At 44.0% G+C, this 27,500-nt stretch overlaps 2 protein-coding genes across 4 annotated transcripts in view; one reads left to right on the forward strand and one right to left on the reverse strand.

The window, feature by feature from the left end:
- GC (gamma-glutamyl carboxylase) overlaps positions 1-15,795 on the forward strand; it is a 44,965-nt gene extending 29,170 nt beyond the window's left edge. Inside the window, exons 9-13 of the mRNA XM_071691545.1 lie at positions 697-800; positions 1,231-1,362; positions 2,355-2,561; positions 11,409-11,532; positions 13,396-15,795. Of these exons, the coding sequence (XP_071547646.1) occupies positions 697-800; positions 1,231-1,362; positions 2,355-2,561; positions 11,409-11,532; positions 13,396-14,324 (1,496 nt within the window). The 3' untranslated portion in view covers positions 14,325-15,795. The remainder of the gene's footprint in view (positions 1-696; positions 801-1,230; positions 1,363-2,354; positions 2,562-11,408; positions 11,533-13,395) is intronic.
- LOC139764671 (uncharacterized) overlaps positions 1-27,500 on the reverse strand; it is a 295,861-nt gene that overhangs the window by 82,735 nt on the left and 185,626 nt on the right. The gene's annotated exons all lie outside the window — the stretch shown is intronic.

Consider the following 27,500-nt stretch of genomic DNA (forward strand, 5'->3'; position numbering starts at 1 on the left):
GTCAGGGGCTATGACAGTAGCCCAGAGTGTCATGGGGCTGTCAGGGGCTATGCCAGTAGCCCTGGGTGTCATGGGGCTGTCAGGGGCTATGCCAGTAGTCCTGGGTGTTGTTCGAGGCTATGACAGAAGCCAGAGGAGCCGTGGTGACCCGGGGCATGTATAGCAAGCTGCGCCTCCTCACATGTCGAGAGAGAGAGAGAGAGAGAGAGAGAGAGAGAGAGAGAGAGAGAGAGAGAGAGAGAGAGAGACCCATTATGCCCCCCCATAAGTGTGGGGGGGGGGGGTATGGTGGCTCCAGGTCATGTTCATGGAAACATATTATGTTAAATGGCCAAAGCAAAATGGTCATTACACTCATATCTGTTCATGTGTAGGCATTCTCTCTCTCTCTCTCTCTCTCTCTCTCTCTCTCTCTCTCTCTCTCTCTCTCTCTCTCTCTCTCTCTGTCTGTCTGTCTGTCTGTCTATCTGTCTGTCTGTGTCTGTCCAAGCCCAGGACCACTGTCTTCAAACCCCCCTCCACAAGACCCACTCGCTCGAACCATGACCATCTGCTATGGTATACCCCTAAGGGGCGGGGTCAAGTCTAAGTGAAGGGCCCAGGGTCAACACGACCCTGAGGTGGTGTTAGCGTCCCCCAGGGGGCGCCCCGCTGCTGTAGGAGGGAAGGGTAGTAAAGGGCGTCGGTGGTTTCCAGGCGAAGGAGGATGCGTGTCGACCAAACAGAAGGTGCGAAGTCTCCTAGTGATGATGTACATTGTACTCCAGTTCGTACTACCCTTCACCCACTCCATCACTAAGGTACGACCCTCCCTTGTACTGGTACTCTCTTACTCCCCAGGTACTGCTGATCTTACCCAAGTACTGTCCCATTCAATGTACTGCCCCATTTAATGTACTGCCCCATTCAGTGTCCTGGCAGCCCACTTTCAACCTACTCAATCAAGTGCTATTTCCAACCAGGTACTGCTCCATTCCTAGTACTGCCCCAACCCAGGTACTGCCCCAACCACGTACTGCCCTCCCCATGTACTGCCCCATGTACTACCCTAACCCCCCTTACCTTACGCAGTCAGTGTCAACAATGCTAATTCATACAATGATAAACAAACCATTAACTTCCCTTGTGTCCTTACCACACAAGTCATGTTGTACCACACTGTATTTTCCACTTCTGTAATGTGTTACTGTATCCTGGGGTTACAGCAGAGGCTGGTAATGACTCTTTCAGGGTTACAATACGTGGACGGACGGCCCGTATGGGTACAGCTGGGACATGATGGTCCATTCCTGGGACACACTGCACATCAAGATCACTGGAATCAGGGGTGACACTGGGGAAAAGCTCTACCTTGATCCAAACGTGGGTGATGTATCTGGTTTCTTCTTCCCAGTGGGTTCCCAGTGGGCGTGGCTTGGTTTGTTCCTAGTGGGTACAGTGTACATGGCTTGGTTTGTTCCTAGTGGGGACAGTGTACATGGCTTGGTTTGTTCCTAGTGGGTACAGTGTACATGGCTTGGTTTGTTCCTAGTGGGTACAGTGTACATGGCATGGTTTGTTCCTAGTGGGGACAGTGTACGTGGCTTGGTTTGTTTCTAGTGGGGACAGTGTACATGGCATGGTTTGTTCCTAGTGGGGACAGTGTACATGGCTTGGTTTGTTCCTAGTGGGGACAGTGTACATGGCTTGGTTTGTTCCTAGTGGGTACAGTGTACATGGCTTGGTTTGTACCTAGTGGGCACAGTGTACATGGCATGGTTTGTTCCTAGTGGGCACAGTGTACATGGCATGGTTTGTTCCTAGTGGGCACAGTGTACATGGCATGGTTTGTTCCTAGTGGGGACAGTGTACATGGCTTGGTTTGTTCCTAGTGGGGACAGTGTACATGGCATGGTTTGTTCCTAGTGGGTACAGTGTACATGGCTTGGTTTGTTCCTAGTGGGTACAGTGTACATGGCTTGGTTTGTACCTAGTGGGCACAGTGTACATGGCATGGTTTGTTCCTAGTGGGCACAGTGTACATGGCTTGGTTTGTACCTAGTGGGCACAGTGTACATGGCTTGGTTTGTACCTAGTGGGCACAGTGTACATGGCATGGTTTGTACCTATAAGAAAGTATGTGTTTACCTTCTGAAAAGACAATGTTTCTGAATTCGTTTGTTCTTAACAGTTTGTTCAAACAACGCAAAGGATGTTCAACTGTTCACCGTAGTGGGTAGGGTATATGTGCTTTTGTTATAATTGCTGATTATATGCAGTGGGAACAGTGTGATTTACCCCAGGGGTAAACATCTGTTCAAACTGTTCACACACCTCCACACTGCCATTCTCTGCGTCCCCCTTTTGTTCAACAGGTGTGGCTGAACAGCCATCGCTGGACCAGCCACGCCGACATGGCTGTTCAATATGGTCGATGTCTGAGGGAGAGGCTGGCAGCCAGGGGCGTCGATCTAAGCTCCCTCTACTTCGACGTCTGGAAGTCCCTTAATCACAGGTTCCAACAGAGGGTTTTCGACCCTACCGTTGACATCCTCCAGGCGCCGTGGTCTCCCTGGGAGCAGGTGGGTGTCGCTCACACTTCGTACCCTCACACTTCACACTCTCACACTTCATACCCTCACACTTTGTACCCTCACACTTCGTACACTCACACTTCCTACCCTCACACTTCACATTCTCACACTTCATACCCTAGCACTTCGTACCTCACACTTCATACTCTTACACTTCACACTCTCACACTTCATACCCTCACACTTCATACCCTCACACTTTGTACCCTCACACTTCACACTCTCACACTTCATACCCTCACACTTTGTACCCTCACACTTCGTACCCTCAAACTTCATACCCTCACACTTCACATTCTCACACTTCATACCCTAGCACTTCGTACCCTCACACTTCATACTCTTACACTTCATACCCTCACACTTTGTACCCTCACACTTCACACTCTCACACTTCATACCCTCACACTTTGTACCCTCACACTTCACACTCTCACACTTCATACCCTCACACTTTGTACCCTCACACTTCGTACCCTCACACTTCATACCCTCACACTTCACATTCTCACACTTCATACCCCAGCACTTCGTACCCTCACACTTCATACTCTTACACTTCATACCCTCACACTTTGTACCCTCACACTTCGTACCATCACACTTCATACCCTCACACTTCACATTCTCACACTTCATACCCTAGCACTTCGTACCCTCACACTTCATACCCTCACACTTTGTACCCTCACACTTCGTACCCTCACACTTCATACCCTCACACTTCACATTCTCACACTTCATAACCTAGCACTTCGTACCCTCACACTTCATACTCTCACACTTCATACCCTCACACTTTGTACCCTCACACTTCGTACCCTCACACTTCATACCCTCACACTTCACATTCTCACACTTCATACCCTAGCACTTAGTACCCTCACACTTCATACCCTCACACTTCACTCTCTCACACTTAATACCCTCACACTTCATACCCTCACACTTCACTCTCTCATACTTCGTACCCTCACCCTTCGTACCCTCACCCTTCGTACCCTCACACTTCATACCCTCACACTTCATACCCTCACACTTCACACTCTCACACTTCGTACCCTCACACTTCATACCCTCACACTTCATACCCTCACACTTCATACCCTCACACTTCACGCCCTCACACTTAGTAATCTCACACTTCATACCCTCACAATTCGTACCCTCACACTTCATACCCTCACACTTCGTACCCTCACACTTCATACCCTCACACTTCACTCTCTCACACTTCGTACTCTCACACTTCATACCCCTCACACTTCATACCCTCACACTTCATACCCTCACACTTCATACTCTCACACTTCATACCCCCACACTTCACATTCTCACACTTCATACCCTAGCACTTCGTACCCTCACACTTCATACCCTCACACTTCATACCCTCACACTTCATACCCTCACACTTCACTCTCTCACACTTCATACCCTCACACTTCATACCCTCACACTTCACTCTCTCATACTTCGTACCCTCACACTTCATACCCTCACACTTCATACCCTCACACTTCATACCCTCACACTTCGTACCCTCACACTTCATACCCTCACACTTCATACCCTCACACTTCACGCTCTCACACTTCGTACTCTCACACTTCATACCCTCACAATTCGTACCCTCACACTTCATACCCTCACACTTCGTACCCTCACACTTCATACCCTCACACTTCACTCTCTCACACTTCGTACCCTCACACTTCATACCCTCACACTTCATACCCTCACACTTCATACCCTCACACTTCATTCTCTCACACTTCATACCCTCACACCTCACTCTCTCACACTTCATACCCTCACACTTTATACCCTCACACTTCATACCCTCACACTCTCACACTTTTACCCTCACACTTCGTACCCTCACACTTCATACCCTCACACTTCATACCCTCACACTTCATACCCTCACACTTCACGCTCTCACACTTCGTACTCTCACACTTCATACCCTCACAATTCGTACCCTCACACTTCATACCCTCACACTTCGTACCCTCACACTTCATACCCTCACACTTCACTCTCACACTTCGTACCCTCACACTTCATACCCCTCACACTTCGTACCCTCACACTTCATACCCTCACACTTCATACCCTCACACTTCACGCTCTCACACTCCGTACTCTCACACTTCATACCCTCACAATTCGTACCCTCACACTCCGTACCCTCACACTTCGTACCCTCACACTTCATACCCTCACACTTCACTCTCTCACACTTCGTACCCTCACACTTTATACCCCTCACACTTCACAGGTGTTATCACACCGACTGCTAAACCCTTCCTTCCTGTTCTCAGACGATGGGATCCAACCCTCTTTATAAGACGACCCGGGAGATTCCAATCGTAAACCTGTTTCTTAATTCCATAAAAAAACCTACATACGTACTTCCTCAGCAATCTAAACTTATTTTTGTAAATTTCTTAATTCTTTAAAAAGAGATGAAAGTTCTGAGTTCATGTTCTGCTGATGTTATTGGTGAACATTTCGTAGAAGACGTGTTTCTAATTAGATATATCTTCAGCCACCCATCCCAGTCTCATTATCTTCCTTAAAATTATCTCATTAATATTTTTCTTCTTCCTCAATGTCTTATTCATTTTTTTTTGAAGATAATATATCGTATAACTGTTTATATGTATTGGAAAGGATCAAAATTTTGTGCGTGATCAAGTATATTCCTATGAGTCCACGGGGAAAATGAAACACGATAAGTTCCCAGATGCACTTTCGTGTAATAATCACATCATCAGGGGAGACACGAGAGAGAAATATAACAGTCAGTCTTGGACAATCGCATGTTTACCAAATGGCGTCCTAGCTTCGTCTCTTCGTTGTATATCAACTGACTGTTATATTTCTCTCTTGAGTCTCCCCTGATGATGTGATTATTACACGAAAGTGCACTTGGGAACTTATCGTGTTTTATTTTCCCCGTCTACTCATAGCAATATATATATATATATATATATATATATATATATATATATATATATATATATATATATATATATATATATATATATTTTTTTTTTTTTTATACTTTGTCGCTGTCTCCCGCGTTTGCGAGGTAGCGCAAGGAAACAGACGAAAGAAATGGCCCAACCCCCCCATACACATGTATATACATACGTCCACACACGCAAATATACATACCTACACAGCTTTCCATGGTTTACCCCAGCCGCTTCACATGCCTTGATTCAATCCACTGACAGCACGTCAACCCCGGTATACCACATCGCTCCAATTCACTCTATTCCTTGCCATCCTTTCACCCTCCTGCATGTTCAGGCCCCGATCACACAAAATCTTTTTCACTCCATCTTTCCACCTCCAATTTGGTCTCCCTCTTCTCCTTGTTCCCTCCACCTCCGACACATATATCCTCTTGGTCAATCTTTCCTCACTCATCCTCTCCATGTGCCCAAACCACTTCAAAACACCCTCTTCTGCTCTCTCAACCACGCTCTTTTTATTTCCACACATCTCTCTTACCCTTACGTTACTCACTCGATCAAACCACCTCACACCACACATTGTCCTCAAACATCTCATTTCCAGCACATCCATCCTCCTGCGCACAACTCTATCCATAGCCCACGCCTCGCAACCATACAACATTGTTGGAACCACTATTCCTTCAAACATACCCATTTTTGCTTTCCGAGATAATGTTCTCGACTTCCACACATTCTTCAAGGCCCCCAGGATTTTCGCCCCCTCCCCCACCCTATGATCCACTTCCGCTTCCATGGTTCCATCCGCTGCCAGATCCACTCCCAGATATCTAAAACACTTCACTTCCTCCAGTTTTTCTCCATTCAAACTCACCTCCCAATTGACTTGACCCTCAACCCTACTGTACCTAATAACCTTGCTCTTATTCACATTTACTCTTAACTTTCTTCTTCCACACACTTTTCCAAACTCAGTCACCAGCTTCTGCAGTTTCTCACATGAATCAGCCACCAGCGCTGTATCATCAGCGAACAACGACTGACTCACTTCCCAAGCTCTCTCATCCCCAACAGACTTCATACTTGCCCCTCTTTCCAAAACTCTTGCATTTAATCCCTAACAACCCCATCCATAAACAAATTAAACAACCATGGAGACATCACACACCCCTGCCGCAAACCTACATTCACTGAGAACCAATCACTTTCCTCTCTTCCTACACGTACACATGCCTTACATCCTCGATAAAAACTTTTCACTGCTTCTAACAACTTTCCTCCCACACCATATATTCTTAATACCTTCCACAGAGCATCTCTATCAACTCTATCATATGCCTTCTCCAGATCCATAAATGCTACATACAAATCCATTTGCTTTCCTAAGTATTTCTCACATACATTCTTCAAAGCAAACACCTGATCCACACATCCTCTACCACTTCTGAAACCACACTGCTCTTCCCCAATCTGATGCTCTGTACATGCCTTCACCCTCTCAATCAATACCCACCCATATAATTTACCAGGAATACTCAACAAACTTATACCTCTGTAATTTGAGCACTCACTCTTATCCCCTTTGCCTTTGTACAATGGCACTATGCACGCATTCCGCCAATCCTCAGGCACCTCACCATGAGTCATACATACATTAAATAACCTTACCAACCAGTCAACAATACAGTCACCCCCTTTTTTAATAAATTCCACTGCAATACCATCCAAACCTGCTGCCTTGCCGGCTTTCATCTTCCGCAAAGCTTTCACTACCTCTTCTCTGTTTACCAAATCATTTTCCCTAACCCTCTCACTTTGCACACCACCTCGACCAAAACACCCTATATCTGCCACTCTATCATCAAACACATTCAACAAACCTTCAAAATACTCACTCCATCTCCTTCTCACATCACCACTACTTGTTATCATCTCCCCACTTGCGCCCTTCACCGAAGTTCCCATTTGCTCCCTTGTCTTACGCACTTTATTTACCTCCTTCCAGAACATCTTTTTATTCTCCCTAAAATTTAATGATACTCTCTCACCCCAACTCTCATTTGCCCTTTTTTTCACCTCTTGCACCTTTCTCTTGACCTCCTGTCTCTTTCTTTTATACATCTCCCACTCAATTGCATTTTTTCCCTGCAAAAATCGTCCAAATGCCTCTCTCTTCTCTTTCACTAATACTCTTACTTCTTCATCCCACCACTCACTACCCTTTCTAATCAACCCACCTCCCACTCTTCTCATGCCACAAGCATCTTTTGCGCAATCCATCACTGATTCCCTAAATACATCCCATTCCTCCCCCACTCCCCTTACTTCCATTGTTCTCACCTTTTTCCATTCTGTACTCAGTCTCTCCTGGTACTTCCTCACACAGGTCTCCTTCTCAAGCTCACTTACTCTCACCACCCTCTTCACCCCAACATTCACTCTTCTTTTCTGAAAACCCATACAAATCTTCACCTTAGCCTCCACAAGATAATGATCAGACATCCCTCCAGTTGCACCTCTCAGCACATTAACATCCAAAAGTCTCTCTTTCGCACGCCTGTCAATTAACACGTAATCCAATAACGCTCTCTGGCCATCTCTCCTACTTACATAAGTATACTTATGTATATCTCGCTTTTTAAACCAGGTATTCCCAATCATCAGTCCTTTTTCAGCACATAAATCTACAAGCTCTTCACCATTTCCATTTACAACACTGAACACCCCATGTATACCAATTATTCCCTCAACTGCCACATTACTCACCTTTGCATTCAAATCACCCATCACTATGACCCGGTCTCGTGCATCAAAACCACTAACACACTCATTCAGCTGCTCCCAAAACACTTGCCTCTCTTGATCTTTCTTCTCATGCCCAGGTGCATATGCACCAATAATCACCCACGTCTCTCCATCAACTTTCAGTTTTACCCATATTAATCGAGAATTTACTTTCTTACACTCTATCACATACTCCCACAACTCCTGTTTCAGGAGTATTGCTACTCCTTCCCTTGCTCTTGTCCTCTCACTAACCCCTGACTTTACTCCCCAGACATTCCCAAACCACTCTTCCCCTTTGCCCTTGAGCTTCGTTTCACTCAGAGCCAAAACATCCAGGTTCCTTTCCTCAAACATACTACCTATCTCTCCTTTTTTCACATCTTGGTTACATCCACACACATTTAGGCACCCCACTCTGAGCCTTCGAGGAGGATGAGCACTCCCCGCGTGACTCCTTCTTCTGTTTCCCATTTTAGAAAGTTAATACAAGGAGGGGAGGATTTCTGGCCCCCCGCTCCCGTCCCCTCTAGTCGCTTTCTACGACACGCGAGGAATACGTGGGAAGTATTCTTTCACCCCTATCCCCAGGGATAATATACATATATATATACATATACACATACACACACATACACATACATACGCACCTATACACACACACACACATACATATATATACATATGAGAAATGTAAGAAACAATTTAAAAAACTGAAACTTCTAGCTTGAAATGAATGAAAAAAATGAATGTCACATAATGGTTCAACCTCTGGCTATGGAAAAAAGGAAATGTATAATATATATATATATATATTTTTTTTTTTTTTTTGCTTTGTCGCTGTCTCCCGCGTTTGCGAGGTAGCGCAAGGAAACAGACGAAAGAAATGGCCCAACCCACCCCCATACACATGTATATAGATACGTCCACACACGCAAATATACATACCTACACAGCTTTCCATGGTTTACCTCAGACGCTTCACATGCCCTGATTCAATCCACTGACAGCACGTCAACCACGGTATACCACATCGTTCCAATTCACTCTATTCCTTGCCCTCCTTTCACCCTCCTGCATGTTCAGGCCCCGATCACACAAAATCTTTTTCACTCCATCTTTCCACCTCCAATTTGGTCTCCCACTTCTCCTCGTTCCCTCCACCTCCGACACATATATCCTCTTGGTCAATCTTTCCTCACTCATTCTCTCTATGTGCCCAAACCATTTCAAAACACCCTCTTCTGCTCTCTCAACCACGCATTTCCACACATCTCTCTTACTCTTACGTTACTTACTCGATCAAACCACCTCACACCACACATTGTCCTCAAACATCTCATTTCCAGCACATCCATCCTCCTGCGCACCACTCTATCCATAGCCCACGCCTCGCAACCATACAACATTGTTGGAACCACTATTCCTTCAAACATACCCATTTTTGCTTTCCGAGATAATGCTCTCGACTTCCACACATTCTTCAAGGCTCCCAGAATTTTCGCCCCCTCCCCCACCCTATGATCCACTTCCGCTTCCATGGTTCCATCCGCTGCCAGATCCACTCCCAGATATCTAAAACACTTTACTTCCTCCAGTTTTTCTCCATTCAAACTTACCTCCCAATTGACTTGACCCTCAACCCTACTGTACCTAATAACCTTGCTCTTATTCACATTTACTCTTAACTTTCTTCTTTCACACACTTTACCAAACTCAGTCACCAGCTTCTGCAGTTTCTCACATGAATCAGCCACCAGCGCTGTATCATCAGCGAACAACAACTGACTCACTTCCCAAGCTCTCTCATCCCCAACAGACTTCATACTTGCCCCTCTTTCCAAAACTCTTGCATTCACCTCCCTAACAACCCCATCCATAAACAAATTAAACAACCATGGAGACATCACACACCCCTGCCGCAAACCTACATTCACTGAGAACCAATCACTTTCCTCTCTTCCTACACGTACACATGCTTTACATCCTCGATAAAAACTTTTCACTGCTTCTAACAACTTGCCTCCCACACCATATATTCTTAATACCTTCCACAAAGCATCTCTATCAACTCTATCATATGCCTTCTCCAGATCCATAAATGCTACATACAAATCCATTTGCTTTTCTAAGTATTTCTCGCATACATTCTTCAAAGCAAACACCTGATCCACACATCCTCTACCACTTCTGAAACCACACTGCTCTTCCCCAATCTGATGCTCTGTACATGCCTTCACCCTCTCAATCAATACCCTCCCATATAATTTACCAGGAATACTCAACAAACTTATACCTCTGTAATTTGAGCACTCACTCTTATCCCCTTTGCCTTTGTACAATGGCACTATGCACGCATTCCGCCAATCCTCAGGCACCTCACCATGAGCCATACATGCATTAAATATCCTTACCATATATATATACATATATCCTTTACCATTTCCTACATCACTAGGACAAGATATTGGACTGGAAGACTTATGTACTTACGTCAATCAGTCAGTCAGTCAGTCAGTCAAAGACTTACGAATTTCGTAAGTTCCCTTCACCATTTAAGGGGGTCTGGCTGGCTCGATAGCTGGCTATCTAGCTGGCTACCTAGCTGGCTGGCTACCTTGCTGGCTGGCTACCTAGCTGGCTGGCTACCTAGTTAGCTGGCTACCTAGCTGGCTGGCTAGCTGGTCTCCCCACTGATGCCACTGGATATAGAATCTCTCACAGCACCTCCTCCCCATCACGCCACTGGGGGTGGAGATGTCTCTCACCTCCCCCATCTCCTATACGTCTCCCTCCCTCTGGGGTTCGTCCAACTCGCGTCTTCCTCCTCTCTACCTCAGACGCGATCTTCCTACTTACTCTATCCCCCTCCTCTCTTTTCCTTCCTCTCTTTTATCCTCTTCTTCATTTACTCTACTTTCGTCTACTTCCTTCCAGGATCTACTTTTCTCCTCTGCTGTATTATCTACCTCCCTCTCACTCACCCCTCTCTGCTCCTCCACCACCCTCCTCCTCCTGAAGGCGCTGTAGTCTTCCTCACTCCTCCCTCACACCCCCGCAGACGCCCTGGGTGCTGCCCCTGGCCTCCAGCCTCAGCCCTTGGAGGGACCGCCTCCCGCGCCTCCTGCAGGAGGCCCAGCTCGTCTCCCCCGCTGCTGACGCAGTCTTCGTGGCGGACTTCCCTGGTCAGTTAATGTATGATGTAGTGAGTCATGATAATGTATGATGTAGTGAGTCATGATAATGTATGATATAGTGAGTCATGATAATGTATGATGTATGATGATTGCATTAATGGTACTAGTACTGGTAATAATAGATATACATCAATGATTATCATATCAAAATAACTATAAATGATGATTTTATGAATATTTAATGATTACACCACTTCCCTGCTACTGGAAGGAGCGCAGCCATTGGTCTTGTGGGAGATCCTGGGTGACTTGTTCATTGTTTACTTGTGTATGTATTTGTATTTGCTGGATCTGTGAAGGTAAGAGTGCAGGAAGGTTACATATAAGATGATCCCCCCCTCATACTGTGAATAAGGTGCCCCCTCATATTGTATGAGGTGGTCCTCTCATACTGTAAATAAGGCAGCCTTCCTCATACTGCAAATAAGGTAGCCTTCCTCATACTGTAAATACGGTGGTCCCCTCATACTGCAAATAAGGTGGCCCCTCATACTGCAAATAAGGTGGTCCCCTCATACTGCAAATAAGGTGGTCCCTCATACTGCAAATAAGGTGGTCCCCTCATACTGCAAATAAGGTAGCCTTCCTCATACTGTAAATACGGTGGTCCCCTCATACTGCAAATAAGGTGGTCCCCTCATACTGCAAATAAGGTGGCCCCTCATACTGTAAATAAGGTGGCCCCTCATACTGTAAATAAGGTGGCCCCTCATACTGTAAATAAGGTGGCCCCTCATACTGTAAATAAGGTGGCCCCTCATACTGTGAATAAGGTGGTTCCCCCTCATACTGCAAATTAGGTGGCCCTTCCTCATACTTTAAACAAGGTAGCCCCTCATACTTTAAATAAGATAACCTCATACTTTAAATAAGGTAACCCCCTCATACTTTAAATAAGGTAACCCCCTCATACTTTAAATAAGGTAACCCCTCATACTTTAAATAAGGTAACCCCTCATACTTTAAATAAGATAACAACCTCATATTGCTAATAAGGTGGCTCCCTCATGTTTCCAGTAAAGTAAGACCCAATATCTTCACCTCATTCACCTCACTAATTACAGAGAGAGTCATATTTATTTTGATTACTTTTCCACCATGAAATGTATCTTCTACACAGATTATATTTTGATTACTTTTGATTACTTTTCCACCAGGCGTGTATCTTCAAGGTTATATTTTGATTACTTTTCCACCATGACGTGTATCGTCTTCACAGATTATATTTTGATTACTTTTGATTACTTTTCCACCAGGACGTGTATCTTCAAGTTTATATTTTGATTACTTTTCCACCATGACGTGTATCGTCTTCACAGATTATATTTTAATTACTTTTGATTACTCTTCCACCAGGACGTGTATCTTCAAGGTTATATTTTGATTACTTTTCCACCATGACGTGTATCTTCAGAGATTATATTTTGATTACTTTTGATTACTTTTCCACCATGACGTGTATCCTCTCCATGGATTATATTTTGACTATTTTTGATCACTTCTCCACCATGACATGTATCGTCTTCACAGATTATATTTTGATTACCTTTGATTACTTTTCCACCATGACGTGGATCTTCACAAATTATATTTCGATTACTTTTCCACCATGACGTGTATCGTCTTCACAGATTGTATTTTGATTACCTTTGATTACTTTTCCACCAGGACGTGTATCTTCAGAGACTATGTTTTGATTATATTTTGATTACTTTTCCACCATGACGTGTATCTTCACAGATTATATATTGATTACCTTTGATTACTTTTCCACCATGACGTGTATCTTGAGAGACTATATTTTGATTACCTTTGATTACTTTTCCACCATGACGTGTATCGTCTCCACAGGGCTGACACTGGAGAACTTCCTCAGCGAAGACTTGTCCAACATCACACTGGAGGTTCTGCAGGGGGAGGTGTTGGTCCTGCTGCCCACTGAGCACCAGACTTCCCCCAGTGGTCATAGTGGCGCCTCAGTTCGGGACGCGGGCGGCACTGGGGAAGGCTTCTGCGGAGCTGAGTCCCTGGTAGACATCTTAGACGCCTTCCGAGACACCCAGAGTCTGAAGGAGCAGCTGACGAAGAACTATGATGCGAGGCAGAGCAACAGGTTTCCTAAAGCTGGTGGTGTTCGTGGGTCGAAGAGAATTGGAAGACGGCGCATTCTGAACGGCGGAAGAACCCGCACCGGCGGGAGAACCAGCGTGACTCGCCCGTCTCAACCAACATCGAAGACGACCGTTAAGTCTGTGGTTCTCCTGACGGGGGAGAGGTTGAGTCTCCCCAGCAATACCTTTCACTCAGTCATCACTACTTCCCAGGAGCCATCCTCCTACATGTACACGTTCATCAACACGACACTGCAGAGGATGTACCAGGACATGTATGATCTTACAGAGGATAATCCTGAGGGAGGCACAAAGCTGCAGACGCAACGAGGGAAAGTGGAGAACATGTATGAAGTGATGCATGACATGGCTAGCTCAAGGCATGGACGAACGGCTCACCCTCAGCAAACACAGGAGCTTACCAACTTGGACAGAATTCGTCGCGCAGGAGGGACCGATTCTGTGGCGAAAGGGAGAGAGAATAAACACAGCAAGATGGTCAATCATCATTTTGGAATGGATGCTCACGGCCACCTTCTTCCTCTCCAGGTGGGGCAAGATGTACTCAAGTTCCTGACGTGGAAATGGACGATTTTTAAACGAAGTGGAAGGCTCTTCGTTGAGGCCTGCCGCAGTATTCTGAGTGGAACGCCAATGACGTTCAACTGAAGATGAAGTTAGTTGTGGAATGGGTGATAGAGGGGGGGCGACGACGACCACCACCACCACAGTCCATTCTGTTGCTGGTGCGTTAATGATGTTCCGTATGCAATTAAGCCACAGTACACAACCCTCCTTAATTACTTAAGGGTCCATCACATATCTAGGGTCTATGATCTTACATATAATGCCTCTCAAATTCTATAATCTTACATATGATGCCTCTCAAGGTCTATAATCTCACATATGATGCCTCTCAAGGTCTATAATCTCACATTTGATGCCTCTTAAGGTCTATAATCTCACATATGATGCCTCTCAAGGTCTATAATCTTACATATGATGCCTTTCAAGGTCTGTGAACTTACATATGATGTCTCTCAAGGTCTGTGATCTTACATATCATGCCTCTCAAGGTCTCTGATCTTGCATATGATGCCTCTCAGAGTCTATAATCTTACATATGATGTCTCTCAAAGTCACAACTACCTCTTTAACTTGTATGTTCATATATCCTTGTTCATTTGAGATGGTATGTGATGACACGCGTGATGAATATGTAGTTTGAGGTCAAAGAAGAAAGCTGATTATGTACTTGGCTATCAGTGATTACAGACGCTCCTAATAATCATGTGTAATCACAAGCATTGATCAATTACACTGATTTTTCATTGATCTTCAGTATTTATCCCTTGGGTGTCAACGTGGACAACGAATCATGTGATTAAAATCACAGTGAATGAATTATAACATTGAACTCTCATTAATCTTCCTCAGTGTATTAATCATACGTTGATCACCAATGTGGATACGAATCATATGATCATATATGTCTCCCATATATCTATTTTCTGATCAACGGCTTTGAGAAAAAGATCCTTAAACTTTATAGAACTTGGTGGTACATTCGATCAATACTACCAACAGTAAGGATTAATATGATTAATATAGTCAGGATTAATCACACGGTAATTTTGGGTTCGGGGGGTCACAATTTTGGGTTTGCTCTGATGATCAGTTTGGGTTGGGTCTGGGTTGGAGTGGGTCGTCAATGGGGCTTGTTAAGGAAGTCTGGTAATTCGCTTGTAAAACAACCCTTCTCTCTCTCTCTCTCTCTCTCTCTCTCTCTCTCTCTCTCTCTCTCTCTCTCTCTCTCTCTCAGTTCTGATGACCTTAACTCGCTCACAACATAGTAGCTGTCAAGTGAGAGAGAGAGAAAGAAAAAAAAGAAATTGGCTCCCTGACATCCGACTGATTATGTATAAGTGATTTGATGTAACTTAGAAATGCATTCCAAAAACCATTGCTCGTATCAGACTCCCTTAATACGAAGCTGCAATAGTACTAGATTCCTTATCAGCCAATCGTGATTGAGTACTTTGTGATGACAACACCCAGTCACGAGTATCGAATACTCTCATGTGATATTCGTTGCTCATATTAAGATTCTTTTGAAATAGAATTTGCACAACGATTACAGGTGTCCAAATATATTTTGCCTTCAGCAAAGATGTTCCAATTACCATCTGATCATGAACGAATAAAATGCATCAAACTTTGCAATAAAAGAAAGGAATTATTAGAAATATTCATTATTCCACGTAGTTTATATATATCTATTCTTTTTTAAGATTGAATAAATAGTTTGGAAGTTGAGTCAAAAGAGCGTCATGAGCCGTGTACCTCATGGAGCGTGATGCATGGTGGAATAAGGAAGACTCAAGGCCATTGGGGTAATTCCCGTGAGATGATGTTAGCACAATGGATCGCAACGCTTCACCTTTTGGCCATTGTTTTCCACAACACCGCCCAGACAAATGGCCTTTGTCACGCCTGAGCAGAAGATAATGGAGACAGAAATGTCCCCAGACGGATCTCAGCGCTAATTGCCAACTTGGATGAGGGCAAAACTGAAGACCTTCTCCTCTTTCCTATTTCTCTTTTCCTTTCTCAATTACGACATGATTCTTTGGGTAACTAGAAAGAGAATTTACGGAGGAAATAATAGTTTTCATCAGCGAAAAGAAAAAAAGATTTAAAAGATACTTTTCAGGCAACATAAGGGTGGGCCGTTTTGATAACTGTTTCTTTCCTTACACCTCCAAGCTTTGGAACTCTTTACCTTCTCACGTCTTTCCCCAATAACTATGATCCAGCGCATTTTTAAAACACAGGTTTACAAATTCCTCCAAAATTCGTAAAAAAAGAGAATCCACTAAAAATTGACACACATCTACACAGGGAGCAACTAAGTGTAGATCCTGATGTAGGTAAACATGATCGTGAGACATTAACGAGTGTACCAGCCACCAAGGGACCACAGTGGCACGCGAGTGAATGCTGCTTCCCATAGTTTTTCTGTGATCAGTCGTACGAGGATGGACCGTTACGATATTTACTTCTTTCCTCGAACACTTAAGCTGAGGAGTTCTCTTCTTTCCTTTAGTCTTTCCCTCTCTTTTTAATTAATTTCTCCATCTATCAACTTTTTCTTATTCTCCTTCGCCCGAGGTGGCCATGACTGGAGCATACTTTGACCGCACCATAACGATCACTTATGAAAAAGATATAAAAAGAACTAGCTAGTTTCGTGTGCGATAAATTTCTCGAAATTTAGGCAACGTGGCAAAGGTTTAATTGCCAATCAAGACTAACAGGAAAAATTTGGCTATTGGGTACAATATACATATTCTCTCTCTCTCTCTCTCTCTCTCTCTCTCTCTCTCTCTCTCTCTCTCTCTCTCTCTCTCTCCCTCTCTCTTTTGCACTTGCTCGCCGTTTCCTTTATTAGGAAGGTAGCGTCAGGAGGGGGGTGCCATTTCATGTGTGGAGGGGTGGCGACGGGCATGGATGAAGGCAGCAAGTGTGGATGTATACATGTATGTATATGTATGTATACGTTGAAATGTATAGGTATGTATATGTGCGTGTGTGGACGTGTATGTGTATGCGGGTGGGTTTGGCCTTTCTTTCGTCTGTTTCCTTGCGCTACCTCGCTAACGCGGGAGACAGCGATAAAGTATAATAGAAATAAATAATATATATATATATATATATATATATATATATATATATATATATATATATATATATATATATATATTATCCCTGGGGATAGAGGAGAAAGAATACTTCCCACGTATTCCCTGTGTGTCGTAGAAGGCGACTAAAAGGGAAGGGAGCGGGGGTCTGGAAATCCTCCCCTCTCGTTTTGACTTTTCCAAAAGAAGGGAACAGAGAATGGGGCCAAGTGAGCATATTCCCTCTAAGGCTCAGTCCTCTGTTCTCAACGCTCCCTGGCTAATACGGGAAATGGCGAATATGTATGAAATCGAAGGAGAAGAATTCGATAGCCAATTGGTATACAGAAATATAGAAGGAATTCTATGGATATTTGAATATTCATTCAGCACACGAGTGAATATTCATACAGTCGAGCAAGACGAGGTGACCCACAGAAACCGAATATTCACTGACCGAATATCCAAATATGACTCATCTTGGCCCTCTCCTAGTTCCCCCACCCCCCCATTTAGCAACACGTAACCCAAGGAATCAATTATATCTATCTACCGGAAGACTTCGATAGATGGTCAAACCAATGGCTTCTTTTTTTTTTGGGGGGGGGGGGATGTAACTGGCCAGATAATGGTTAGCTGTAGTTGGAGGTGAGCTATCACGTACTTAGAATAGTCTAACTACCCTATAGGGCAATTAAGCAGTTAGGTCCTTTAAAAGACTAGTATACCCTAGAGTTGTTTGATCCTGAGATGTTATTAGTCCTAGAAATGATGAAAACTAGGTGCTATGGCCTTATGCTGAATCTCCCTAAAAGGGGATTAGATAAACTTAAAAGAAACTAATTAAATCATCCCAGATGACACTGGGGATCAGTGGCGGATGATAACGTCAACACTGAACAGTTCGTGGACTTCGGTGTACTGATTGAGAATACGTCGAACACAACAGATAGTCTCTCTCTCTCTCTCTCTCTCTCTCTCTCTCTCTCTCTCTCTCTCTCTCTCTCTCTCCACACACACACACACACACACACACACACACACACACACACAAGAACTGCCCCATTGCTCCCCCTTGGTGTGTGAAATACGAAGGGAGATTAACGTGGATTTCCACCACTTCCTCCTCCTCCTCCTCTCCTCTGGCCAGAGAAGGAAGCCTCCAGTGTTAAGCTGAAATACCTATGGCTCGCTAGAGATTGTAATTATGATATTAATCGTTGTTTCCCGCGTCAGCGAGGTAGCGCCAGGAAACAGACGACGAATGGCGCATCCACTCGTACACACACACACACACACACACACACACACACACATATATATATATATATATATATATATATATATATATATATATATATATATATATATCTTAATCCAGGTACGTAATCTATCGACCAACTCCTATGAGGTGGATGAACAGCTGGGTTGACATTGGACCGACTGCCACAAGTAGGATTCGAACCCAAGCACTGCTCGTGAATGCCTCAGGAACGCTATCCGCTCCACCACGGGTCCTTACATAACATTATTATGAAGATCGGAACCTTCATGTGTTGTAGCAATAGATTCCTCAAGGGAGTTCTTGAACCCACAGATGTCTGTTTTCTCTTCTGAAGACGTTTATAGTTGAGCATTTTCCTTCGTTTGTGGTATTCCCTCACCTTTCCCATGCCTTCCCTACCTCCTCACACAACATCTTACTAAATTGTAAGTTGTTATTCTGGCATGTTGTGCCTCTGATATCTAATTCTAAATCTTCTAAAAAGGGGGTTTGATGGCTGACCTCCCTACATCTGGGATTATTCTTCTAAGATTCAACATCAGATGTGGAGACTTTGGTCAGTAATGGCACGATCAACCATAGGGTCAAATACCCAGCAATGTTTACACCCACCCAACTCAACCAGCAGCCAAGACTCCTACTGCCATATTAGAAGGCCTACTGCCATATCAGAAGACCTACTGCCATATTAGAAGACCTACTGCCATATTAGAAGATCCATTGCCATATTAGAAGACCCATTGCCATATTAGAAGACCTACTGCCATATTAGAAGACCTACTGACATATTAGAAGACCTACTGACATATTAGAAGACCTATTGCCATATTAGAAGACCCACTGCTATATTAGAAGACCTACTGCCATATTAGAAGGCCTACTGCCATATTAGAAGCAACACTGCCATATTAGAAGACCCACTGCTATATTAGAAGACCCACTGCTATATAAAAAGGCCCCCTGCATGCTTGTGAAGAGGGGGGGGGGGGTCATTGACTGTGTCTTCGTCTGTGTGCCACTTGACGGTTATATAGCCACACCGTGTATACATCACCTCCTACAGAGGGTGTGTGTGTGTGTGTGTGTGTGTGACAAAGACCACCGATGGTCTGTGACGTATCTCATCATCATCATCTCATGCTCCATCATCATCATCACCATCATCATCACCATCATCATCATCATCATCTCATGCTCCATCATCATCATCATCATCATCTCTCCTGCTCCATTCCGCCACACACACTTGCTCCCACCACTCTTCCCTCTCCTCTTCCTCAGCGGAGCTCCCAGCTGCTGGCGTCTCCGAGTCTTCTGTATCTCACAGAGACAAAATACAGCAAAAATTGAGCCTCGGTATTGATACATTTATAGCTCCGAACACACACACACACACCCACACACACACACACACACACACACACACCCACACACACACACACACTGGAGCAACACAACATGAACAGACGTTGCCCTGATAACACAATGATCTACATGACTTTAAAAGAGTTCCAGTGACTCAGCCACGTAATGTCCTTAATGTGATATTTAAAGAGATAGTGCGACAGCTAAACTCGACTCCGGGTCATTCAACGAAGCCTCATGTGGAGGGAGTGGGTGGGTGGGTGAGTGGGTGGTTCACTGAAGCAGTAGGAGTGTGAACTGAGACTGCTTCGTCTGTACACTTGTGCATCGAGTGGGTGGTTCACTGAAGCAGTAGTAGTGTGAACTGAGACTGCTTCGTCTGTACACTTGTGCATGGAGTGGGTGGTTCACTGAAGCAGTAGTAGTGTGAACTGAGACTGCTTCGTCTGATACACTTGTGAATGGAGTGGGTGGTTCATTGAAGAAGTGGTAGTGTGAACTGAGACTGCTTCGTCTGTACACTTGTGCATGGAGTGGGGGGTTCATGAAGCAGTTATACCATAAGTTGACACTGTTTCATCTGTACACTTGTAGATCGAGTGGGTGGTTCATGAAGCAGTTATACCATAAGTTGAGACTGTTTCATCTGTATACTTGTAGATCAAGCTGGTGGTTCATGAAGCAGGTATACTATAAGATGACACTGCTTCATATATACACTGATGGAGGGAGTGGATGATTCGTAAAGAGTACGGTACGATTATCTGCTTCATATTACCAACAAAGTGATAAATAAGTCATAGATATGGATGCCATTTATGCGAACAAGTCTGTCATTCAATTAGTTGGTTATTTATGTGAATAAGTCATTCGGCCATTGTCATTCACTAATGAACCTAGCTTCTCAGTAGAGACAAGAAACAGGTAATTTACCAGCAAGCAAGAGCAGGAATCGAATGAAAACGTTAATCATACAGCTTCGCAGGTGTTCAGTAGAGGTTGATAAGAAAAAGCAGAAGATATGGCTTAACATAGAGTTACACTGATGCACACACCACACAGCAACACTGTCTTGGCCTTAAAGTGAATGTGAAAGATGCCATCAACTTAAAGTCATTCGAGGAGAAGGATAGCAAGGCAAGGAGGACTCTTTGAAGGATAGATCGAAACAGTGGGGTGGGGGGGGGATATAGATGTGAAGGGAAGAGAGAGAGAGAGAGAGAGAGAGAGAGAGAGAGAGAGAGAGAGAGAGAGAGAGAGAGAGAGAGAGAGAGAGAGAGAGAGAGAGAGAGAGAGAAGAGAGACTGATCAAGATACTGGAAGATGAAAGAGAAGGAGTGACAATGATGGTATGTGGACACACACACACACACACACACACACACACACACACACACACTGGCAGAAGGAAACGTTCACTCAATGTCTCACATACTCCCACACTGGCAAGCCACAACCCAACCTTGAAAGCGAAGAGCAGACGCTGTGGGGACGACTTGCAATGTACGCTGAGAGAGTATGGACGCTCACAGGGAATAGCTGTGAGCTTCTGAGGAAAGAGGGTTTAGAAAACGGAACGTGGAGTGTTGACAGGTAGCCTCCGGACGCGGGGCGAAGAAAACGGCGAGTGTTAACGAGGGCGAGGGAGTTCGAGTGAGTGTGTGGAGGGAGTTCGAGTGAGCGTGTGGAGTGAGGCGAGGGGGAGGGTGAGTTTGCCTCCCAAAGTTAGGTCTGTGTAAGCAATACTGTGCGAGGTGAGCGTGTTATTCTGGGCCAGTGGGTGGCTGTGTGGAGAGAGAGAGAGAGAGAGAGAGAGAGAGAGAGAGAGAGAGAGAGAGAGAGAGAGAGAGAGAGAGGCGGGCATCCGCTCCCATCCCGAGGCAAACTGGGCGAAATATGTATGAAGGCGACTCAGTCATGAGTTCAAGTTTCGTCGCCTTCAATGAGTTCTCGTGTCGTCTTCTGACTGTCACGCCACGCATGCGTGTTCCAGTCCTGAGTATTTCCCGTAGATCTCTACATCTCTCTCTCTCTCTCTCTCTCTCTCTCTCTCTCTCTCTCTCTCTCTCTCTACCCCCGTCATCTGATGCTTCGAATCCCACGCTTTCACCGATCCATCTGATTACACATTCCATCCCACTAGGTTACGAGACCGACTTATATATATGTATATATGTATGTATGTATGTATGTATGTATGTATGTATGTGTATGTATGTATGTATCTATATATATATACAACATACCAAGCCTTTGTCTCCTCTACATCATCCTTTTCACCGCTGCCAACATTCGTCCTTCAATTATAATACATCTTGATTCACATTCTTTTCAAAACAAACTCCATCATTGTACCAGTGTATCCCCCCAGCGAACCACACGTTACCTCCCCTATAGCATATAATGATCATGATATCTGCTCTCCAGCTTCCCCCCCACTCATCTTCACACACTGCCACCCGAGACTGTTCTCGCTGTTCTACTTATGTTCTGACGTTATCGAGAACTGGGAACTGTAGAACATCAGGTTTATCCCTATAACTTCAGAGCTAAAAACGTCTCTGCCCTTTCTATGGTTATTTTGGGCTGTTTGGACATTTCTATGCGCGCCAGGAAACAGGCGAAGAATGGCCCATTCACTCATATCCACATATATATACACATAAACGCCCATACATGCACATATACATACATATACATATCAACATATACATACATACACATACACATACACCGACATTACATACATACACATGTAAAATTCATACTTGCTTGCCTTCATCCATTCTCGTCGCTACCCCGCTCCACAGGATAACATATTTATAGATATTAATCTTCTTTCCAATGTTCTCTAACTTTCTCAATAATTTTCTATCGTAAGGCGGCTGCTCAAACACCAGTTGTCCGCAATACTCCATTGATCACATTCAAGCCCTCGCCTACACACACAGGCATCATCAGGAATCTACAAAAACACAGAGAGAAAAAAAAAAATGCGTCACATTAAAGGTTTCTGTTGACCTACTTCGTGTATTTAGTGATGGACTTTCTATATTCCTAACTCGTTTAATATTGCTCTTCTGTGTTTTTCCTCAATTCTATGTTTTTCTATATTTCTACTTACATATGTTGTATTTAGACTGTAATTCATACTACCCTTCATGATGTAAATAATTTGATTCGCTTTGAGTATTTTCTATTCTTTTTGATGTACTTTGTACGGTGTTTTTTCCCCGAGTGTTTTTAATATTTTGTTTGTGTTTTCAATATCATATCCTAGTTTTGTAACGCAATTTTTTTTTCTTTTTCTGTAGATTCCTGATGATGCCTGTGTGTGTGTAGGCGAGAGCTTGAATGTAGTCAATGGAGCATTGCGAACAACTGGTGTTAGAGCAGCCACCTAATGATAGAATATTATTGAGAAAGTCAGAGAACATAAAAAAGATCAATAACCATAAATATGCTGTCGTATTCAGTTCTATGTACATGAGAGAAAACCTGCTCTCAGCTTACACTTATATATATATATATATATATATATATATATATATATATATATATATATATATATATATATATTCCTATGAGTCCCTGGGGAAGTGAAACACGATAAGTTCCCAAGTGCACTTTCGTGTAATAATCACATCATCAGGGAAGACACAAGAGAGAAATATAACAGTCAGTTGACTTACAGCGAAGAGACGTAGCTAGAACGCCATTTGGTATACAAGTGACTATATATATATATATATATATATATATATATATATATATATATATATATATATATATATATATATTTATGCTTCCCAGTTTCCTGCTCTAAAGAAGTAGCGCCAGGAACAGACGAACAATGCTCTCATTTGCTCACCTCCACACTCTCTAGTTGTGTCGTACAATGCACCGTAACATGATCCCAGGCGCAGTACCACAATGGCTATCATATGATCCTCTCCTGGTCCAGCTCCCTGTAGAGTTTTTCTCCCTGCCTCATATACACGTCGGACGCTGGAACTCAACCCCCTTTGTCTATCTTTCGCTTTACTGTTAGCAATACGTAACTCACATGATTATTCTATGACGTGTTCCTTTTTATTCCTTGGGGGGATAGGGTAGTTACGGAACGACCCATGTATTCCCTGTGTTTCGTGAGAGACGACGAGATATGGGTGTTAACAGCGGCGGGGTTGGAAACCCTCCCTTCCTTGTATACATCATTCGTGAAGGTCAGATGTAGAAGAAAGAGCCAAGCTAAGATTATCCCTCGAAGGCTCAGACTGGATTTTCTGAATGTGCATGGGTGTCAATAGGATGAAGAGAAGGGAGAGATAGGTTGTATGTTTGTGGAAAAGAACCTGGATGCTATGGCTCTGGGTGAACCTAAACTCAAGGGGAAGGAGGAAGAATGGCTTGGGATTGTACTGGAGGTAAAGTCTGTGGTTAGTCAGTATAAGAAAGCGAGCTCACCTCTGACATGACTGAGAATGAAGGTCCAAACTCACGCTCAAATCAAACTCTCTCTCTCTCTCTCTCTCTCTCTCTCTCTCTCTCTCTCTCTCTCTCTCTCTCTCTCTCTCTCTCTCAACCCCGATAACTTCAACTTTATTCCCATAACTTTCAACTTTCACCTTTCGCACGCTCTCTTAAACTCAGACACTAACCAGCTTCTACACTTTTTCACTCGAGTCTGCCACCAGAGCCGTCATCTACAAACAGCAGCTGACTCACCTTCCCAATCTAAGCAGACTACAAATCCGATGATGTTTACAAAACCTTCGCAGTTACTTTCCTCACCACTCCATGCATAAGGAGATCAAACAGCCACGGTGACATCACACACCTTTGCCGCAGACTCACCTTTACCAGGAACCACGCCTCCTCTTCTCCTCCTACTCGCATAGATGCCTTATTTTCTTGTAGAATCACTTCACCTCTTCTAATAGCTTTCCTCCCATACAATTCATTCGTAACGCATTCCACAACTAATTTCTCTCAACTCGAACATACGCTTTCTATTTTTTTTTCACACTAAATCTTGTTTTACTCTATTTCTCACAATTTTTTCCAAAAGTAAACACCTGATCCACGCATCCCTTACCACTTCTGAAGTCACATCGCTTCTCGCCAGTGTGATACTGTGTACATGTTGTCATCCTCTCAATCACCACTCCCTCATACAACTTCACCAGGTATTCTCCAACATTCCCTTTTTGTCCTCCTTGTTAGCTTGCAATGGCACCAAGCAAGCCTTCAACCAGTTCTCAGACTCCTCACTTTGAGCCATACAAGCTATAAATAACATGACTAACCAATCAGCATCACCATCACTCGCCTTCTTGAGAGCTTCATCTGCAATCTTAACCATTACGGCCGCTTTGCCGCACTTCTCCGTACGTAAGGCTTTCAACATCTCCGATCTTTTCACCAAACCTCTTACCAGTAGTCTATTACTTTACGTACCTGGATGTCCTAACTACCAAACATCATCCACCCCGTCAAGCAACGCAACCACTTCAAAACACCCACTCCAACTCCAACACTGCAGTGTTGTGGATGGAACTGTTGAACTGTGATTGTATACAGGGTGTCCCCCCTCAAAATGTACTCACTTTTTGACACTCTATAACTCAGTGATTTTTTTTTTTCAGATATATGTATATATGTCCACTATGCGTCACTGCTATAAAGCACTATGTTGCTTTCAAAGTGGTGTGTATACACCGGGGCCTCTGAGTGTTCAGCATTGACTTCCACTCCCGTGCATATCATCTATTCGACGAACCCAGAGGAACCATTCCAGCCAGGGCAGGAAAAAGATATTTTAGAAACATGGAAATAAATCCATAGAAAACGAGCAGAAAGTGATATATACAGACACAGCCACGTTTAACTACTTATGACTTCCAAGGCTGTTGGGAAGTGGCAAGCATCCCACTCTCCCATCGTTCCCAGAGGCGCCCTAGCACACCCGGGTGTTTGGAAGCAATATCAAGAAGTGCTTTCTCTTGCTCTTGGAAGCTCTCATACCGAGAGCTGGTATACCGTTATGAGGACTCCATCACCTCAAATGGCCACACAAAGAATTTCGACCACAGGGAGAAAGTCTGACAAAACGTACTGAAGATAATGCTATACTTTTGTCTAATATTTCATAGTTTATATTAGCCTCACTGATCACTTGTTGTATGGACATCCCCAGTTTAAATCTTGCTATCCATAACTCCGAATTGCCATGGGATTTATCTCCATCTTTTCATGCTTATTCGTCATTTCCCATATTTGTGAGGTAGCGTCAGGCACAAGAAGGGTTTCCTTTGCTCACTTCCATTCCTAAGTTGTCATTCATGACAGAAACTAGAGCTCCATAAATGTATAGCTGAACCGCACAAAACGATTCCGTGACTCTCATTGGCAGCACGTCGCCCCCCTTGTACCACATCACTCTAATTCGCTCTATCCCATGCACGCCTCTCACTATCGTAAATGCCTGGCACCCCATAACTCAAACCCTTACACTCCACCCTGTCGTTTCTTCATCGGTCTCCATTTCAACCTCTTTACTTCCTCCACTTCCGACACGCATATCCCCTTAGCCTCTCTTTACTCATCCTCTCCATATGTCCAAACCAAAGTCGATAAGATAGCTGGAGGACCTGATGGTGGCGCTGACGTGTTCTCTCCCATTTCGTTTATGGTTTCGGGAGAAATAAAGAAGTTTGATGGACTTAATGTCAGAGACTTCTCACGAAATCATAAACCAATCAACATTCCTCAGGATATTAGATTGGCATTATCAAGTTCTCACCGTATTATGCTGGCAATGATAGCAATTCAGCGGACCACACTGGCATTATTAAGCGTACACCTCTGACAATAACAGACTGTTTAGCACATTATGCTAGTGTTGGTAACTGCACAGAAGACAAAATCAAGATTGGTGTGTGCTTAGCGGATTATGCTAGTATTAGCGGGGGCTTACCAGATCAGAGCGAACATCAACAGGTTTCTGATTAAGCGAACATTAACAGGTGTTCAGATTAAGCGAGCATCAACAGGTGTTCAGATTAAGCGAACATCAACAGGTGTTCAGATTAAGCGAACATCAACAGGTGTTCGGATTAAGCGAACATCAACAGGTGTTCGGATTAAGCGAACATCAACAGGTGTTCAGATTGAGCGAACATCAACAGGTGTTCGGATTAAGCGAACATCAACAGGTGTTCGGATTAAGCGAACATCAACAGGTGTTCGGATTAAGCGAACATCAACAGGTGTTCAGATTAAGCGAACATCAACAGGTGTTCGGATTAAGCGAACATCAACAGGTGTTCAGATTAAGCGAACATCAACAGGTGTTCAGATTAAGCGAACATCAACAGGTGTTCGGATTAAGCGAACATCAACAGGTGTTCAGATTCAGCGAGCATGAACATCCTGGGTAAGACTCCTTACCCTAGCGCAGGAGGTCATAAGAATAATGCTTCAGTTCCTGATGGTTCGAACAGGTTCCGAAAC

Source organism: Panulirus ornatus, chromosome 50 (assembly GCF_036320965.1).
Source record: "Panulirus ornatus isolate Po-2019 chromosome 50, ASM3632096v1, whole genome shotgun sequence".
NCBI lineage: Eukaryota > Metazoa > Arthropoda > Malacostraca > Decapoda > Palinuridae > Panulirus > Panulirus ornatus.